Raw genomic sequence first — 20,354 nt, 5'->3', positions numbered from 1 at the left:
AGATAAATAATACAGGATTATATTGAAAGAAGAAACAGACAGAACAGGCTTCATCTTGAAAGCAGGACTCCATCTTGGGCTGGGCTGCGGATGTTGACCTATAAGCCCAGGATCTATGGAAACGACATACCAACTGGAAAACCAGACAACCCCCGCTCCCCGCCCCCGCTCCCCGCCACCGCCCCTCGACCATGGAACAGCCCCAGGGCTCGTACCTAGACCCTCCGTTGCCTAAAAGAATACCCTAATTACCTGTGTAACTGAATAACATCATAAAGTGTATTATGCTTATTGGGGTATGCCCACAGGCTTATTGATAATTGTCCACTGTTAACTACCTAGGCTTAAGGCATAAGAATCACGGGTTTAAGGCATACGAATCATGGTTAACTTTGACCGTATCTTTCTTTTTCTTTGTTCAGACTAGTTTCAGAGAATTTGGGGAGGTAGGTTTGAGCATGTACACTTACGGTATAAAAGGTTTTCACAAAAACTGGTCGGGGCCCTTGGCTAAGAGGAGACTCTGCCTTGGGCCCGCCGGTGTAATACGCTGCACTCCACTATCTGCATTGTCCTTCTGAGTGAGTCTGTTTCCCGGAATGCACAACTACAACATTTGGTACATTGGCCGGGAAACTCCTCACTTTGAGGAGACAAGTCCCATTTGGGACCACTCTGAGGCCTTGCAGGTTGAATCTTCTAGAAGGGGGAAGGCGCCTCGCCATTCTGGAAGGATTCTGCTTCTCAATGTCCGGACCTTTCACGTTAGCAGGCAGTGGACGGCAGGAGGGGAACTGAGCGCTCAGGTGAGGAGGAACCCACCCAGTAGCGTGGAAGAGGGGACCTGATCACTCCCCTGGGAGGGACTAGAAGGGGCATGGACCCACAGGAGCCTGGAATAGGCAGGTGGCAGTGATTGCTTGGTACACAGGTTGACGAGCGTGTGTACCTAGGGCTTAGGAAGGAAATTTGTGAAGGTCATTTAGGAGGTGGTGTCCATGCCGTCTTGGGGAAAATTATTACCAAGCAATTACCAGGAGACTTAGAAGAAACTTGGTCTTTGTGTGCTCGTATTCTGCCCTCCCTCAAGGAGGTGTCCAATCTGCTGTAAAATTCTTGACTCTCTCGGAATTATCAGGCTAGAGGAGGGGGATATATAAGCAAGATTGGCTTTTCCAGAGACGGCCTGGGACGTGGGATATTTAACCCATCTGTGTTTTCATCCACACCTGATCAAGCTCACCAAGGCAGAAGGACTTTAAAAGTTAAGGGAGAAACAGTCTTAGACCATGCGGTGTTCTGATTTGGCCGTGCTGACTGGCAGGTGAAGACATGTTGATCCCCCTTCTCCCTCTGGGATCTGGCAGGTAAAGCTCTTCTCACCCCAAGTAGGAAGGAGGCGGAATGGCAATTTAAGTGTTTCACTGAGTGGAAATATCAGAAGTACATAGGGTACCAAACACTTCGTAGACAGAAAGAAAAGGGAAAGCAGAAGGTCCAAGAAGGTAAGCAAGATCGGGGGAAGTGAATCTAAGACAAGTGTATTGCAGTGCATGATTAAAAATTTAAAGAAGGGATTTGGAGGAGACTATGAGGTGAAGATGACACCTAACCAACTTCACATACTCTGTGAGGTTCAATGGCCCGCTATGGGAGTAGGAAAGCCACCAGAGAACACCATGAACTTAAAAATAGTGGAAGCAGTCTATACAGTAGTCACAGGAGAGCCAGGACATCCGGATCAATATCCATATATTGACTCATGGCTAGGGTTTTAGAAAAGGCAGAGGAACCAGAGATCAAATTGCCAACATCTGCTGGATCATCGAAAAAGTAACAGAGTTCGAGAAAAACATCTATTTCTGCTTTATTGACTATGACAAAGCCTTTGACTGTGTGGATCACAATAAACTGTGGAAAATTCTGAGAGAGATGGGAATACCAGACCACCTAAGCTGCCTCTTGAGAAATCTGTATGCAGGTCAGGAAGCAACAGTTAGAACTGGACATGGAACAACAAACTGGTTTCAAATAGGAAAAGGAGTACGTCAAGGCTGTATATTGTCACCCTGCTTATTTAGTGTCAGATGGAGGGACACCAAGTGACTCATGAACTTTTAAACATCCCCGATTGCCCAGTACCTTTGTTGGGAAGAGACTTGCTGTCTAAATTGGAGGCACAAGTTACCTCCGGCCCCCCATGAAAGACCCACTCCTCGAGTGAGCTCAACCACCTATTTACTCTTCCTTTCAGTAACTCCTCAGATGAATGGAGGTTGCACGGTCTGCTGGAAGGGAAACCACACAGGCTAAACAGTTGAGAGAGTTAACTCAACAATTCCCTGAGATCTGGGTGGAAGACAACACCCCTCCCCCCTACCCCCAGGCTTACAAAGTAAGTCCCACTGGTAATAGAACTCAAACCCCATACAATTACATCAGCACCCACCTTGGGCCTGCCAGACCTTGCTAAGCCGTTTACTCATAAAGAGTAAACGGACTAGGTAGCTATGGGAGTGTTGTTGCAGACTATGGGGACTTAAGACAGACCCGTGGCTTATCTCCTGAAACCGCTGGACAATGGTTTCCCTGGGTGGCTAGGATACTCATGAGCAGTTGTTGCAGTTGCCTTACTGGTCCAAGAGGCAACCAAGCTGTCTTTGGACCAATATTTGATTGTAAAAGTCCCACATGAGGTCAACACTCTCCTGCGAGGGGACCCCCATAAATGGCTGTCAATATCCCGGATTACTCAATACCAGGGATGGTTATGTGAGAACTCACATGTTACTATTGAGCCTTGACAGGCCTTGAGTCCGGCCACTCTCCTTCCCGTGGGAGAAGGTGGATCCTCACATGACTGCAAGGAAATGTGCCAGCAGACCTGACTTGAGAGACCAGCCAATCCTGGACCCAGATTTCGTCCTGTACACCAATGGCACCAGCCTGGTGAAACAAGGATGACTATCAGGATATGCAGTAGTCATGGAAGAAACCATCACTGAGGCTAGCTCTCTGCCATCACACTGGTCCGCTCAAGGGGCAGAACTATATGCTCTAATCTGGGCCCTCCAGCTGTCAAGAGTTAAGAATCAAACATTTCCACAGACTCCAGGTATGCTTTTGCCACACTACATATACACAGGGCTCTGTATAAGAGAGAGGCCTTTTGAGAGTTAGTGAAAAAGATATTAAAAACAAGGAAGAAATTAAGACCCTATTAGATGCTGCCTGGGAACCAGAACCGGTTGCAATCATACACTGCTGAGGACATTAAAAAAAGGATAACTCCCTGGGCTTGGGGAACAGACTGGCAGTTAAGACCGCTAAACAAGCAGCCAAGGGCTTGGGGGTGACAAGTGAAACCCCTATTAAAGCTCTTGTACTGGCAGAGATGCTTGAGCTAAGGCTGGACTCTCCAGAAGCCCAAAACCAACTAGCCAAAGCAGAAGGGGCCATTAAGACTGAAAAGGGATGGTGGAAATTGCCAGGTGGCAAATTATTGGTACCAGAGGAGCTGGCACCCACTCTGGTAAGCCAAACACACCAAGTGACCCACGTAGGCCATGATAAACTGGAAGATTTAATGCGAAAATATTTCTTGGTTCCCCGCCTCTCTTCCCTATGCAGGACAAAATCTCAGACTGCACTGCCTGCTCACAGGTCAATACTGCCTCTTGGCACAGACAGAAACCTCCAGGGATTCAGCTAAAAGGCACGCTGCCCTTTGAACACCTGGAAGTGGGCTTCATTGAAATGAAACCTCACAGACACGACCATTACCTGCTGGTCATGGTATGTACATTCTCAGGATGGGTAGAAGCTTTTCCTACCTGGATTGAAAGAACATCAGAAGTAGCCAGGTGCCTGCTTAGAGAGATAGTTCCCAGATTTGGATTTCCTAACAGCATTGGATTGGACAATGGCCCGGCTTTCCTAGCTGATTAAGTATAACAAGAAAGCAAGACTTCAAACATCAAGCGGAAAGTACATACAGCATATAGGCCCCAGAGTTCTGGGATTATGGAAGGAACATACCGGACACTTAAAGAGACACTCTCCAAGTGGATCATAGAGACTGACTGCTCCCGGGTGGACTTGTTTCCGACGGCTCTGCTCAGACTCAGGATGACCCCATGGTCCCATGGCTATTCTCCCTATGAAACTGTGTATGGGAGGCCCCCTCCAATAACAAAACAGGTGTCAACAAAGCCAATGCCAAAGAATGCTCAAACTACCGTAGAATTGCACTCATCTCACACGCTAATAATGTAATGCTTAAAATCCTCAAGCCAGACTTCAGCAATACATGAACCGTGAACTTCCAGATGTTCAAGCTAGTTTTACAAAAGGCAGAGGAACCAGAGGTCAAATGGCCACCATCCACTGGATCATGGGAAAAGCAAGAGAATTCTAGAAAAACATCTCTTTTTGCCTTATTAACTATGTCAAAGCCTTTGTGTGGATCACAACAAACTGTGGAAAATTCTGAAAGAGATGGGAATACCAGACCACCTGACCTGACTCTTGAGAAACCTATATGCAGGTCAGGAAGCAACAGTTAAAACTGGACATGGAACAACAGACTGGTTCCAAATAGGAAAAGGAGTACGTCAATGCTGTAATTCTCATCCTGTTTATTTAACCGCTATGCAGAGTACATCATGAGAAACGCTGGGCTGGAAGAAGCATAAGTGGGAATCAAGATTGCTGGGAGAAAGATCAATAACCTCAGATATGCAGATGACACCTCCCTTATGGCAGAAAGTGAAGAGGAACTAAAGAGCCTCTTGATGAAAGTGAAAGAGAATGATTTTAATAATAAAATGATTTTTAAATGAAAAAAAAAAAAAACAAAGAAAGTGAAAGAGAAGAGTGAAAAAGTTGGCTGAAAGCTCAACATTCAGAAAACTAAGATCATGGCATCTGGTCAAATCACTTCATTCCAAATAGATGGGGAAACAGTGGAAACAATGGCTTTTTTTTCTGGGATCCACAATCACTGCAAATGGTGACTGCAGCCATGATATTAAAAGACGCTTACTCTTTGGAAGGAAAGTTATGACCAACCTAGACAGCATATTACAAAGCAGAGAGATTACTTTGCCAGCAAAAGTCCGTCTAGTCAAGGCTATGGTTTTTCCAGTGGTCATGTATGGATGTGAGAGCTGGACTATAAAGAAATCTGAGTGCCGAAGAATTGATGCTTTTGAACTGTGATGTTGGAGAAGACTCTTGAGAGTCCCTTGGACTGCAAGGAGATCCAACCAGTTGATCCTGAAGGAGATCAGTCCTGGGTGTTCATTGGATGGACTGATGTTGAAGGTGAAACTCCAATACTTTGGCCACCTGATGGGAGGAGCTGACTCATTTGAAAAGATACTGATGCTGGGAAAGATTGAGGGCAGAAGCAGAAGGGGACGACAAAGGATGATATAGTTGGATGGCATCACCGACTCTATGGACATGGGTTTGGGTGAACTCCAGGAGTTGGTGATGGATAGGGAAGCCTGGAGTGCTGTGGTTCACAGGGTCGCAAAGAGTCGGACATGACTGAGCGACTGAACTGAACTGAACTGAAAGGGAGATGAGATTTCACAGCAGATGGAACAACCGGGTAAGGTAATAAATCAGGTAACTAAGTTTGTACAAGAAAGGGTGCCATTCTCTCTTGGGAAACAGATTCACAAATCTGTGCCCAGAGATCAGGTGTGGGTCAAGGACTGGAAACACGACTCCTTGGCCCCACGGTGGAAGGGTCCATACATTGTTGTTCTAACCACCTCTAGAGCAGTTAAAGTTGAAGGTGTCACTCTCTGGATCTGCCAAATAAGGACGAAGAGAACACACCATGCTGACCCAGAAAACGCTGAGTGGACTGCACAGAGGTACCCCACTGACCCTCAAGAGACTAAGATCATCCTTAAGAAGAAGAAGGAAAAGAAGATCCTGGATGAGCCCCTTCAGGATGAAGCTGCATATTCAACTCCTGCTGCTTGGCCTCATCAATTTAACTTCCATTTGAATTTAACTTCCGTTTCAACTCATGACAATGTTTTCATCTCATGGACACATTCCTACGTGGACTTCCACAACACCTCCAACTGCTGTGTTGTGGGGCTATGTCTCTGTTCATGACGGATGGACTTCCTTGATGGGTCATGGGGTTACATTTGATGTAAACACCAATTTCATAGGAGTAACAAAAGGCTATACCTAATATTTAAAGAACAAAAGGAAAGAAACTCCTTGACTGGCAAGGAAGGACAGGCCTCTAAGTATGTTGAACAATTCTACCAAGTCTGGGATGAATATTTCTGGATGACCCCAGAAAAGCGTCAATTACTCCTGCCGCTATATGCTGGGAACAAAAAGAATCAAAGGTAGGGTTTGGTGACCTCCATTAGACCCAAAAGAACTAAAATATACGTGGTACATATCCCCCCAAAAATGTAAATGAACATTCAAGGTCACATACCACTCCAACCAGTCCATCCATTGACCAGGCTGATTGGAAATATAACCCTGGAATCCACTGGATGGCACCAAATGGAACTCAATGGCTTTGTGGGCCTAACCTTTAGCCTTTGTTACCAATTGTCTGGATAGGCTGCTGCACACTGGGATTCACTTTAGCCCATGGCAGCATAAAGCTTAACCTACAACAAGCCCTGGTAAATCTACCTTATTTACATGCGAGGTGGACAAGGTCTGTGTTTCAATGGTATGAGTATATTGCTGCCTTATTTGTACCTTTTATAGGGACAACAGATATTATGATTAAAGTAGAGGCCTGGACTAATTTCACAAAACAGGCCCTCCTAAATGGTGCTAAAGCCATCCAAGCCTTAAATGAAGAACAAATCCAAATGAGAAAAGTGGTAATTCAAAATAGAATGGCTTTGGACATGCTCACAGCTGCTCAAGAAGGGACCTGTGCTATAATTAACATTGAATGTTGTGTATATATTGCTGACTTATCTGGCAATGTATCAGCTGCTTTAGATGACATGAAAAACCAGGTAAAAGCAATGTCAAATGAAAAAATTCCTTTCTGGACTTCGGTCCTATAATGGGTGAAGGGTAATTGGCAGAAAACTATACTTACCATTGTTACCAGTTGCCTTGATAGTTCTGCTTTGTGGATCCTGCATTTTACAGTGTATCATGAACTTTGTAACCCAAAGGTTGGTGTCATTCTCCCAAACTGGTGGTCAGAGAGCCAGGGTGCAATATATTCCTATGAGTGATGCTCATAGTATGAATTAAGAGCATCAAAAGGGGGGAATGAAAGAGGAAACAGACAGAACAAGGTCCACTTTGAAAGCAGGACTCCATCTTGGGCCGGACTGTGGACTTTGAGCTATATGCTCAGTATCTATGGAAACGACATACCAACTGGGAAAACAGACCCCCCCCCCAACCCAACCCTTCCTCCCCCCGCTAATGGAAGAGCCCCAGGGCTCGTCACCTAAAAGAATACCCTAATTATCTGTGTAACCCAGCAGAATCATAAATTGTATTATGTTTATTGGGGTATTACCACAGGCTTATTGATAGTTGTCCACTGTTAACTACCTAGGTTTAAGGGATACGCATCATGGTTTTATCATGGGTTATTTTTGACTGTTCTTTCTCTTCCTTTGTTCAGACTAGTTTCAGAGAATTTGGGGAGGTGGGTTTGAGCATGTACACTTAGGGTATATAAGGTTTTCACAAAAATTGGTCAGGGGTCTTGGCTAAGAGGAGACTCTGCCTTGGGGCCGTAGGTGTAATAAACTGCACTCCACTGTCTGCATTGTCCTTCTGAGTGAGTTTGTTTCCCGGCATGCATGGCTACAACAATATCACTTCATGTAATAAGGTTGTGTGTGTTCTTGAAAAGATGGTATTATTTTTGAGAAGTATGGAATTCCTACAAATTAATCAATCCACTCCAGTATTCTTGCCTGGAGAATCCCCTGGATGGAGGAGCCTGATAGGCTACAGTCCACGGGGTCGCAAAGAGTCAGACACGACTGAGCGGCTTCACCTTCACCTTCAATCACATGACAGAATGCGACAGACAAGCTCTTATTTAAGTCAAGCCTATAGAACAGAGTATTTCAATCAACAGCACATTTAAAAGGAAGTTCCTTTGTATAGAAGTAATTCTAAAATGTGTTATGATGATAAACACAATTTAACTTTTACCTAAAGAATCAAGGCGAGCAACTAATGAGAGTCATTAGACTGTACTAAGGGTTGCCCTCAGACATTTCTAATGCATACAGGGCTTCTAGCACTACGCCACAACATCCCATATGATTAAGCCTTTTGCATTCTTACAATTATGCTTCATTATGTTCTGTTCTTTTTATGTCATGCTGTCACTTGTCAATACTATCACTATGACTATTTGTAATAGGACCAGTTGTTTAAATTCACCTAATATGTAGTAGGTACTTCTTTAAGCATCTTCCCTACATTGCTTCACTTAGTCCTTAAAAGAACCCCATGGGAGAATGGTATATTACCATTTTACAGATAAGGATATCTGAGGTACAGAGAAGTAAAGTAGTTTGCAACAAGGCCAAACAGCTGGAATCCGAACTCAGACAGTCTACCATTATTTGCTTACTATGTCAAGTGAGCAGGGCCACATCCACCTTATTATGGTATGAGTCTGAAAAAACCTGGGCTTCCCAAGTGGCACAGTGGTTAAAAATCCCCCTGCAGCGCAGGAGACACAAGAGATGTGGGTTCGATCCCTAAATCAGGAAGATCCCCTGGAGTAGCAAATGGCAACCCATTCCGGTATTCTTTCCTGGAAAATCCCATGGACAGACGAGCCTGGTAGGCTACAGTCCACAGGGCTGCAAAGAGTCGGACATGACTGAGCAGAGCACACACTTGAAAACTAGAGATATATGTAGTATAAGAGAACATACACTCCAAGACAGCATCAGAGAGAAGCAAGCATGTGAGTTTGGGGGAATTGACTCTTGGACACCTAGCTCTGTCAACAGGCTTTTTTCTTTCTCTGTAGTTCACAAGTATGCCTGTGTAGGTCAAATCTGTTGGATAACTGAGTGTGGCAAGTTTGCTGAGCTTTGAAAATTAATTATAATTACAACAAAAACATTTTCTAATATAAGCTTATTTATGTTTATCTGAGCTTGGATATTTTTCCATTAGAAATTTACTTTTTTAGAAAAAGCAGAGTTTAATTTTGGTTACATGAACTTTAAGAATATAAAGACAGTTATTTGGCACAGTAAGCATGCCAGAAAGACATCAAGTATCAGGTGATAGAAATTCATAAACACATGAACAAAGAATCCATTCATCCTTTGGCTTACTGAAAAGCAAATGAGAACATTGTGTAGGTTGCTAAGACAACTGAGATGTGATGATTAAATGTGAGATAATGAGCAGAATCACTGTACCTTTACGACTCAAATTTTTAGAATCTTTACTAAGCTCTAATCTATATTTACGGCTGCAACTTTCACAGCATTTCTTAAACAAAAAAGAAAGAAAGAAAGAAACCAAACAGGCTACAGGCTTTTGAAGACGCTTGAAGTCTTCTGATCAGAAGAGAGCACTGGTATTACAGAATGTGTGTGGTGTGGCAAAGAGAGGCGTTGCTGGCTGGGGATCAGCCCCACCTTGTAGCAATGATGGATGAGGTGCTTGCCAGAAACTATTACTGATGAGTCAAGAAAAAATATTTGCAACTGATTTATGTAAATTCCAAGTAAATATTTTCAAAAATACGGGAAAGACTAGAAATAGTTGCTTTTTTTAGAATGTGGCTATTTCAAATCTGAAACCCTGGGCTCTCTGTTTTGGCTACACTGTTGTTGCTTGAATGTGCCAGACAGGCGTCCATGGAAGGGCCTGTGCGTTGCTCAACTGGAAGGGAGTGCACTTTCCCCTGCTTTCTTCTTGACTTAACTTCAAATCTTTACTTAAGTATCATCCAATTGAAAATCACAATCTACTCCCCCAATACTCCTCATCTCCCCTTTTATCACTAGAACTAATCGCTTTCTAAGATACTCCGCTTCTATTTCGTCACTCAATTATCTCAAACTCTCAAACCAGTGCCTGACACATAGTTGATACCCAATAAAAGATAACTTGAAGGGCAAGAATAAATGTTCCTATAATTGAACTGCTGAAAAGAAAACTAAGGTCCTCTAGTTTGCTCTCATTTTAAGTTGATCCACTATAAAACAGGACCCTCAATGTTTCTACTCACATTGAATAACAATTTTAATTATTACTGTGATGCAAAGTAATGTCTTATCTTAGCTTCTCTGATCTTCTGGATAAAAGTCACTAAACAAATGCTACTTTATGTGATGTGTTACTCTGCCCAAATTAATTCAAAGCAGCTCACAGTCTCCAGAAAGACTGCTTTAGATTATTACCCATAAAGACTTCAGAGGAACTCAGTTTACTATAGAAGTGACTGGCCAGGAATGTAGCCATTCTCTGGAAGTAATCACTAATACATGTGGGGAAGTCAGGAGTATTCTCATTTTGGGAGAATAATGCATTTTGTCAGAAAGAAGAAGCCAGATTCCTTCCACTGCCACCATGTCTATTTCAAGTCAAATCTATTATTTTATATTCTCAACACACAGAAATACATGATGTAAAAAGTTTATAAAATGTGTTTAAACCATGAAAAAAATTGTATACAATGTCTTCTCCAAAATAACCACAATTTGCTAAGCATCTCTCAGGTCTTTTAAGTAAGTTTCACTGTTGGTTCCTTTGCCTCCACGCACCTGTGCCATGACTGATCTGTCATCGCAAGTACAATTTTAATAACATTATTACCTGATCAGAAATCCACTGGTGACCTCCTAATGCCTGAAAGGCAGGTGGCCAAAATTTCAAGTTTGGACTCCAACTGATTAATGGCTAGTGTATTTCTTTAGGAATGCTTGAGAGTTGGCTTCAAAAGAAAGGAAGTCCAAACCTAGACAGTCATTTTAGCAAACTTGCCTTCTGAAAAATAAATAATTTAATTTGCAGGATGAAGTGCATTCATCTATTATCTAACAACTGGATTAACCACAGGAAATGGAGAAAGAGATTTATATTTGGATTGGTATTTGAGAGCAGAAAAGGAGATTGGGTTTAACTGGTCAACTTGAGGACAGGAGCAAGAAGGTTAAAAACTGAGAGCAGGGTTTATAAAAAGAGGTGAAAGGAACTCGTCTTACTTTGAAGTCTGGTTGCCATTCCACATAATGCTCTCTAAGAGATCTCTGCTTTGCAGATCATAGTTTGTAGATGTCTGATATAAAATTGAGCTCCAAATCTCCATACTAGTGAAACAGATAACCAGTGAGTTATATGTAATCAGAGAAATGATACATGCTGGATTAAAATGAAGGACTTGGGGCAAGAGTGCTGGATGAAGTAGGTGGGCAGGAAAGAGGTAGAAGGTTGAGGGCATTTGATCAAGTTATCTGCTCAGCATCCTTTTCTTGGAAGTTGTTCTTCCCACTGAGTCATATGCTCCCAGATGTGGGTCTGGAAAGCCACTCAGGTATCATTCTCTTTCCTGGAAATTCGGAAGAGAAATAAAGACAGAAAGGGATTCTATTATATGGATACCTAAAGAGGTAAAAATTTAAAAATCAGAAAGAAGCAGTGTTACATGAATATTATCCTCCTATTATAAGTCCAGGAGCAAAAATAAGACGGAGCAGCCAACGGGTATAAACAGAGAGAAAGACACTGAAGCAGCTGAGCAGTGAGGACACAGTGTATAAGAGATAAACAGAAAGTCAGTCCCTGGTTCCCAGACCTTATGAGATCCAGCTTCTCAATTTACCTAAGACATTATACTCCCCTTTTCTACCTAAACTTGTTCACACTAATAGCTGCAACTAATAAAGGTCCTAACTAAAATAACTAGGAATCCAAGCCAACCACAATCTATGCAAATTTACCTATTTTCCAATCTCATCAACTATTTCTCCACACAAATCAAATTAAGACTAGTCACCAACCGTCCATAAAAGATATCTTTCATTTCAGTTTCTAGTTCTTTCCCTCACTCTTAACCTTACTGTGGTTTCACTTTCCCCCGTTTCTTCGAATCTTATCTGTCCTCTGATACCTAGATGTTGCCCTATATCTTCCATTCAACTCTTCCTAACCACTTTAGTCCACAGTGTTCAGCACTCAGGCTATACTCTGGTGTACCATTCTCAACCATTCCTCAGTGAAATGAGCTCACTGTAGGATGAGCAGGGAAGTACTGTCCTACACAGATGCTCTCGGGTAACTGCCTAGTACACAAATAGGATATTTTACTCTAATGTCTATGCAGGAAATGGTGACAGGAGAAGGGACTGAAAATCAAGGTACCTAAGCAATTGGCATATATATATATTTTTTTTTCTGGAATTTCATGTACTCATCTGTCAATCTGGAACTACAGGATGAAAATTAAGTGGAATCAATGAATATCTAGCACACCAGAATAAGGGCACAAGGAAAGCGAGTAACAGGTAGCCCAGGTAATCCTTGATATCTTATGGACAGCGAATAGGCATGAATAGTATATGTCCTTATTTTTAACGTCTTGCCCACAATTTCACTTTGAAGGTTATTGGTTCATGCTTCTATATATACTCTGAATATCTACTAAATACTGTCTGTCAGATTAATGACTAATGCCCTATGGAAAGTGTATTATTTAAGAAAGGCTTGTCCAAAAATCCCACAGACTAGAAAGGCAAGGTTGATATCCAATGAAGGCACAGAGGATTTATTGTGTTAGTTCAGAAGTGAGGTGACAGAAGCTTGAACTTTCTCAGTGGCAGTGAGCAGGGGCAGGGGCAGGGGCAGGGGCAGGGAAAAGTGAATTTCAATACACAGTTTGATGACCAACAGGGTTTGGGAAAGGAAAGAAAGAAATAAGGCTTATTCTGAAGTTCTGAGGCAGGACAACTGAAAGCATTATCACTGGACAGAAAAGACGCTGGGGGAGGAAAAGTAAACATTACGATTCTGTTCAAAGGGAGTTTGAGATGGCTGGGAGAAATCCCTAATAAAATTACATTAGGAGTTTGTATCTCTCCTAGGAGAGACTGCATGCTGATTGTGTATATTTGGAAGTTAGACAGGGGGTGCTAGTGGTAAAGAAATTCACCTGCCAGTGCAGGAGACACAAGAGATGAGGGTTCAATCCCTGGGTTGGGAAGATCCCCTGGAGTGGGGAATAGCAACCCCCTCCAATATTCTTGCTTGGGAAATCCCATGGACAGAGGAGCCTGGTGGTTACAGTCCATGAGGCTGCAGAGTCAGACAAGACTAAGCACTGAGCACATTCACTTAACAGGTATGTGTTGAAGATCTGCTATACGTCAGGCCCTGCACTGTACCCTAATGTTACAATGGGGAGCGAAAGAAAGCAGAGATGATCCCTCATTTTGTGGAGTTTATAGTGTAGTGCATGAAGCAGGTATTAATCAAATGAGGCTGCTCCGAAGGAGAAGCAGATGAGGCCATGAGGCCCTATGACAGCAGGACCAGAGGTAGCTGGCTGGCCAGCAAAGGCTTCGCCAAGAAAGAAGCAGTGCACAGAGAGAAACACCAGAAGGATGAGTTGAAATTCAGTAGGTGAGCAAAGCTGGGGGCAGGGGGTTCTAGTCAAAGAAGGGAAGAAATGATCCAGCCTCTGGAAGGAGAAGCTTGGCTTCTGTAGATGTAGACCTTCTGACAGAGCAAGCCTGATGGACACTGAGACCAGAGCGATAGGAAGTGGCCAGAGCATTCTAGACATTGTGGGCTGCATCAAGAGCTGTCAACAGAGATTGTATGTGAAAAAAAAAAAAAGAAATGGAAGCAAAGCAAAAAATGATCAAGAATAGAATCTCAAGATCTGAAGATAGACAATAATGTAACTAAGTCCAAGAAGTGGTTAAATAATTCCATGAACTATACAGCTAGTTGTGTTACTGCAAGAATCTAAGTTTACTGGAACTACATTATGAAAATTTGAGGAAATGCAGCCTGGTATTAATAATTTTTGCTGTTTCTTGGAGACAGAATATTAGGCTAGATGCCCCTCTAGTTTGACACAGTGAAATACAATGTGCATTTTCAGCAAGGAGCCCTCAGCTTTCACTGCTATGAAAAACTATGACATTTAATTTTTTTGACAGGCAATTATATACAGATAAACATTTCAGACTTCTGGAATTATTGCAATAATTATTTTACTAGAAAATAATCATGCATAACTTAATACCTTTAAATATAACATTGTCAAATCATAACTATTTACATAAGATGAATTAGTTGCCGTTTTTAAGCTTTTAAAACATAGACATCGAATAACTAAACTTCCTGAGGTTCACTTAAATATTATGATATTAAACTGAGACTAATTCCAAAGCTTTGTTGAAAGCTGGAGAGTTGTTCTGCCTTTCTCTTGATAGTTGTAGTTGGTATAGACTAGGGAACCCTCCCCATTACACATAGAGTCTTTTGTCATTCACCATGTGCAAAAACGATCATCTTAGCTATCCATACCGTAAGTACTTCCTATGTATATACTTGAATATTCTCCTTTAGATCTCTTTACTATAATCTACTGGCAATACTGTAGCCACAATGAGAGCAAAAATAGGAAAAGAACTGGTATAATTCCTAGAAGTCACTTCAGAGCTCAATGTCACCAAAATTTTTATTTCCATGCATTCCTTCATTAACAAAACAAGTACATAACAAAACTGCCTGATTTGAGTTTTATTTCCTTTCTGAGCTCTTGATCTCTTCTTGGTGAAAATGCTCTACTAGTTAAGAGCCCAAAAAGGAAAAAGTGAAGAGAAACAGAAGTTCAACAGAGGTATCATTTGGGTATTATGGGAACTATTTTAACATACAGGCACTCTAAGATATTTTCCAAGAATGAAATAAATTACTTCACCTCACATGACAAATGAAAGGTAGAAGGGCTAAAAAAAAACAGGTGAAGTTCATAGAACCTTCTAACTTCACTCACCTAGGTGATATCTATTACATTAAAATTAAACAAAACCATGTATGTTTAGGGATGGCTCATATAAGACACAATTCTGCAAAAAAAAGTCACCATGAACATAGAAAAAAATCAACATAAAAATGACACATCAGCTTTTGTTTTAAATGGTCTAGTAAGACTTAATTTTAGGGTAAGATAAAGCATGAGAAATAAAACTTTTAGTTTCCTCATATACCCATTTTAAGGTTAACATGAGTTTTAGGAACAAAGGCCAACAACACTACTTTCTCAACATTGTTATGACACAGAGGAAAGTGAAAAAAAAAAAAAGTACATTTAAGGAATGTCAGTTTTTCTACGAAGCACATTCTATCGCTTTCCATGTACCATCAAGTTCAATACAGTATTATGAAACTGAACAAATACATCTGACTTCCAGTATATATACATAATGTTCTTTCTAAGAAGACATGTTACCTTCCTGATACTGCATGGGTTTGTAAACTCTCTTTTTACTAATCTACTAGGCACATTGGCAGCTCAAGAGTCTCTTTCCAAAAAGAGGAATTAAGGCCAAGCAAGACAAAGAATTTGCTGATACACATATGTCACTCCAAGAATTTCCCTGACAAAGTCTCCACGCCCAATTTAATTACTTCCCTACTGTAAAAACACTTTCCATCTGCATTTATTCTAATCTTTTCAAATCCAAAACCAACACACTATAAAGCTAGCTAAATAAATGAATGATATTAGCTTTAGGTTCCAAGACAGGGAGCATTTTATAAGGCAGTGGGTCTCCAGCTCCCATGCATTTTGTGCTGATACAGTATTTCATTTTGAGCTCAGTTCTTTATTTTAGATTTGTTTAGAATAGAATTACTTAGCCCCAGGCCTTAAATCTCTCTCTCTTTCTCTCTCTCTCACATGCACAGGGAAGGGAAAGAGTTGGGGGGAGAGAGAACATGAATGTTTGTGGTTCTTAATAAGCAAAAAGAATGCACCCACACATGTATGCACTAAAGTAATGCTGTCCAGTGTCTATAATAAAAGCATTTTCATGTAGTTTTTTTTTTCAGTTGTTCATGAAAACTGAACCTCAGTACATGCATATACTGAATACTATTTTTGGCCTCCCTTGACTTGTTGACTGTTCACAAGTGATTGTATCCTTTCTGTGCACCATGTTCTTTAGCTCTTCTTATTCTCTATTTGGTGTTCCGTCACTGCACTAAATAATGCCATTATGGCACTCCCAGCTATAACATCTGTGAGTAAACAGAGAATCCAAGAATAGCCATCTCTTTTTGTTCCTTGACACTGTGAAGCTGTGGAGGTTGTCTTCTGGACCAGAAGTTAGGAGAAAGGACCAGATGTTATTAAAATGTTTGGGCAACACTGAACCAATAAACAATTCCAGGTTTTATTGAAGGCCTTTCCATCCTGGGTTTTTATAAATAAGATTTGTTTTATTTGTTTATTTTTTATATCACTAAGCTTTATTGCCTTTAGGAATTGATTTGCATTAGGTGGTGTGGTGGTGAAGAATCCACCTGCCAATGCAGGAGACACAGGTTTGATCCCTGGGTCAGGAAGACCCTCTAGAGGAGGAAATGGCAACCCACTCCAATATTCTTGCCTGGAAAAACCCTATGGACAGAGGAGTCTGGTGGGCTACAGCCCATGGGGGTCACAAAGAGCCAGGCACAACTGAACATGCATACACAGAAAGGATCCATATACTGCAGATTAGAAAACTTTTATAAGCAGCTAATCCATGGCAACTAAATAGTAGTTTATAAGAAGTCAAGATATTTTTCAATTAATATATATTGTATAAAATATATAATACAATGTATTTAAAATAATCTATTAAACATAACTTATTTACCATAAATGTAAAATTGTATTTTTAAGGCTATATGGGCTGGGATTTCCTAGATAAGAGAATGATCTAGTTCCAGGTTTAAATACATTGAAATCTGAACTCTCTCTTCTTGAACTTACTGATATAAACTGTAAACACTGAATCAGTTTAGTGACTTTCTGCTTCTTTAAAATGTATTAAAGTACAGCACTATTTGTTCAAAACTCTTGAGTGGCCTCAAAAATAAAAAACATTGATATACAGTATTAATAAAAATAATAATTATGTTGTTCTGTTTTCCCTACTACCCATCAAGACCAGCAGCTGGCAAAGACTATCTGATTAGCTAAATAACAAGTCAGAGGTGGATTTTTCATAGACATCAGCAAAATGGTCAGGAAGGAAACATCCACAAGCAATAGAGCTTGAGTTTCCTCTCCCCATGTGTCCTGGAATTACTCTGCTGCTGCTGCTGCTGCTAAGTCGTTTCAGTCGTGTCCGACTCTGTGCAACCCCATAGACAGCAACCCACCAGGCTCCCCAGTCCCTGGGATTCTCCAGGCAAGAACAATGAAGTGGGTTGCCATTTCCTTCTCCAATGCATGAAAGTGAAAGTGAAGTCGCTCAGTCGGGTCTGACTCTTAGCAACCCCATGGACTGCAGCCCACCAGGCTCCTCCACCCATGGGATTTTCCAGGCAAGAGTACTGGAGTGGGGTGCCATTGCCTTCTCCGGAATTACTCTACTTTGTAAGAAAAAATTTAATAGTTCACCCATTTCCTAATGTTTCAATAAACTAAAACTATTTGGTTCTATATTGATACCTAATCATAAAAGACAAAGATCAAATGTCAAAAATCCTATACCATATCATATATTAATACTTTTGATGATTCAAGAGAAAAAAACATATACAATCATTTCACTATCTATCCCTAATATATACAGGAATTAACTACAGGAATATCATATTACATACGAACGAGATTTACTCAAATTTTAAATGGACTGTATATAGTATATACTTGCTTTCTAAAAGGAAAATACGGTGGTCATTAACATTATACCTAGATCTGTATTGTTTTACTGTATCAAGAAAATCATCATATACATCATAGGCTGGAGTGAGTAGCACAAAATAAACTAGACCCATTTCATCATTAAACACAAATTTGTTAATGCAATAAGTTGAGTTATGCCATTAATATTAGGTTGGCCAAATATTTCGCTCAGGTTTTTCTGTGATAGTATGAAAGACCTGAACAGACCTTTTGGCCAACCCAGTATTACTATATGAAGGGAGTGTGTGTGTATACGTGTTCAGTCATATTCAACTCTTTGTGACCCCATGGACTATAGCCTGCCAAGCTCCTCTGTCCATGGAATTTTCCAAGCAAGACTACTGGAGTGGGTTGCCACACACTCTTTCAGGCGATCTTCCTGACCCAGGAATCAAACCTGAATCTCTTGTGTCTCCAACACTGGCAGATGAATTCTTTACCACTAGCGCCACCTGATTACTATTGTAATAGTATTTAAAACACTTTTACTGACCTTTAAAATTGAGGCCTGGATTTTAAAACAAAAACAGTGAAAATGTATAGGCCTAAAAATGTCTGTTGTGCACCTGGTCCACGCACAATTAAATGGTGCCAAAGTCCTGTATGTAATGGTCTGATCACTTTAATTCATCATTTCTTCAGGCTTTATATAAACATAAAAAGAATATCAGGGCTTCCCTGATAGCTCAGCTGGTAAAGAATCTGCCTCCAATACAGGAGACCCCAGTTCAATTCCTGGGTCAGGAAGATCCCCTAGAGAAAGGATAGACTACCCATTCCAGTATTCTTGGGCTTCCCTGGTGGCTCAGGTGGTAAAGAATTCGTCTGCACTGTTGGAGACCTGGGTTCGATCCCTGGGTTGGGAAGATCTCCTGGAGAAGGGCATGGCAACTCACTCCAGTATTCTTGCTTGGAGAATTCCAATGGACAGAAGAATCTGGTGGGCTACAGTAGACGGGGTCTCAAGGAGTTGGACATTAATGAAGTGACTAAGCACAAAAAGAATGCCAAGTTAATTTTGGTTGTTCCAATTTGATGACATTCTCAAATCTAGCAACATTTGATTGAAAAAAAAAAAGGTAGATTTTCAGTAAACACAGATTTAAAAGATATTCAGTTTCTGGAAAAAATTTCAGATGTCAATACATTCTAAGAAGAGAATAGAAAGAAAATTGAGGATGAACTTAATAAATACTATGGGAATATATTTTCAAGTATTCCTAGAGATGTTTCCACTATTGTTCTTTAAAGCTAACTTCCATCAGTGTCCTTTTATTAAATACCATGAGTAATGACATCCCAGCCAGTCTAATGTATGATTTCCATACAGACAGGTTCTTAAACCCCATGTTTTACATCACAGTTGTATCTGGAGTATAACATCGTATGAGTTCTCCAAAGTTGCAATTTTTCTTAGTGGAGTCTTGGCCTCTGTTTTACTGTACCTGGAATTCTGGGGTTCGGGAACATCTGATTCTGTGCACGTTTTCTTTACCTGTAAGAAAAGAGTACTAGTTAGTCTCATATGAAAAAAGAACTTCCTCATTCAGTTTCACACACTTGCTAAACTTCAAGTGGATACAGCTCTACTCACCAGGATCTCTATAAAATACTCCCCACATTTTACAGCAGCAGCATGCAGTATTAAATAGTGTATTTCATTATTATCCCATGAACAGCTGCCAAAGTCACTTCCCTAGACTCCATTAGTATGTAAAATGTTCAGCTAAAATAGCTTGGGACTTGCTTAAGTAGGAACAAAGAAACCAAAGAACCAGGTTTCCCACTTAGGAATTGGAAAGCCATACAGTTCTCAATTCACTAAGAAATGTTTTTCCAATTGATACCGCTTCTGTCTCCTACTAAAGTGCACAATAATAAACACCAGGTTCTGGGGGCAAAGCATAGTGTTAGCTAAACCATTCACATATTAATTTTCATTTTCTCAATCCAGTGGCTGTATGTTTTATATATTTCTCAGCATATCAATTAAGTTTCGGCATTGCTCACAGACTTCTCATATATATTTGAAGTATACTTTGCAGACTATATTTCAACTTTGTGGCTTTTAACCCACACAAGGTAAAGGATGAGGAGAAAAAAAAAAACAACCTTTTGCTTTTAGTATATGCTATCCAATTCTGGTCAAAAGTCTGTGGTATACCCTCTAAAATAAGGTAAAGCACACATCCATTGCCTTTCACTATTTAACTTCAAGCACAGATACTATGCCTGACAATCATGGTTTTAATGGGTACATTATATGCAAAGTAAAGGCTATTTCAAAAATTTCTTAGTTAATATGGAATGTAAACAAGATACATTAATTGCCAAGTATGTAGTCATACAGTCTGGGTGTTTACATTCCCATGGTCTATTTATGCAGCCTATAGAATCCCAAGGCACTTTAACTTCTAATATGCAG

The 20,354-nt window shown here is 40.7% G+C and overlaps 1 protein-coding gene across 15 annotated transcripts in view; it reads right to left on the bottom strand.

Annotated features, from left to right (window-relative positions):
• The window catches only part of EYA4 (EYA transcriptional coactivator and phosphatase 4), a 363,823-nt gene that overhangs the window by 131,204 nt on the left and 212,265 nt on the right, over positions 1 to 20,354 (bottom strand). For all 15 annotated transcript variants that reach the window (XM_069598451.1, XM_069598448.1, XM_069598456.1 and 12 more), the window contains one exon: positions 19,375 to 19,424. In XM_069598451.1, the coding sequence (XP_069454552.1) occupies positions 19,375 to 19,424 (50 nt within the window). The remainder of the gene's footprint in view (positions 1 to 19,374; positions 19,425 to 20,354) is intronic.

Source organism: Ovis canadensis, chromosome 8, assembly GCF_042477335.2.
Source record: "Ovis canadensis isolate MfBH-ARS-UI-01 breed Bighorn chromosome 8, ARS-UI_OviCan_v2, whole genome shotgun sequence".
NCBI classification, from domain to species: domain Eukaryota; kingdom Metazoa; phylum Chordata; class Mammalia; order Artiodactyla; family Bovidae; genus Ovis; species Ovis canadensis.
This window is presented reverse-complemented; position numbering and strand designations above follow the sequence as displayed.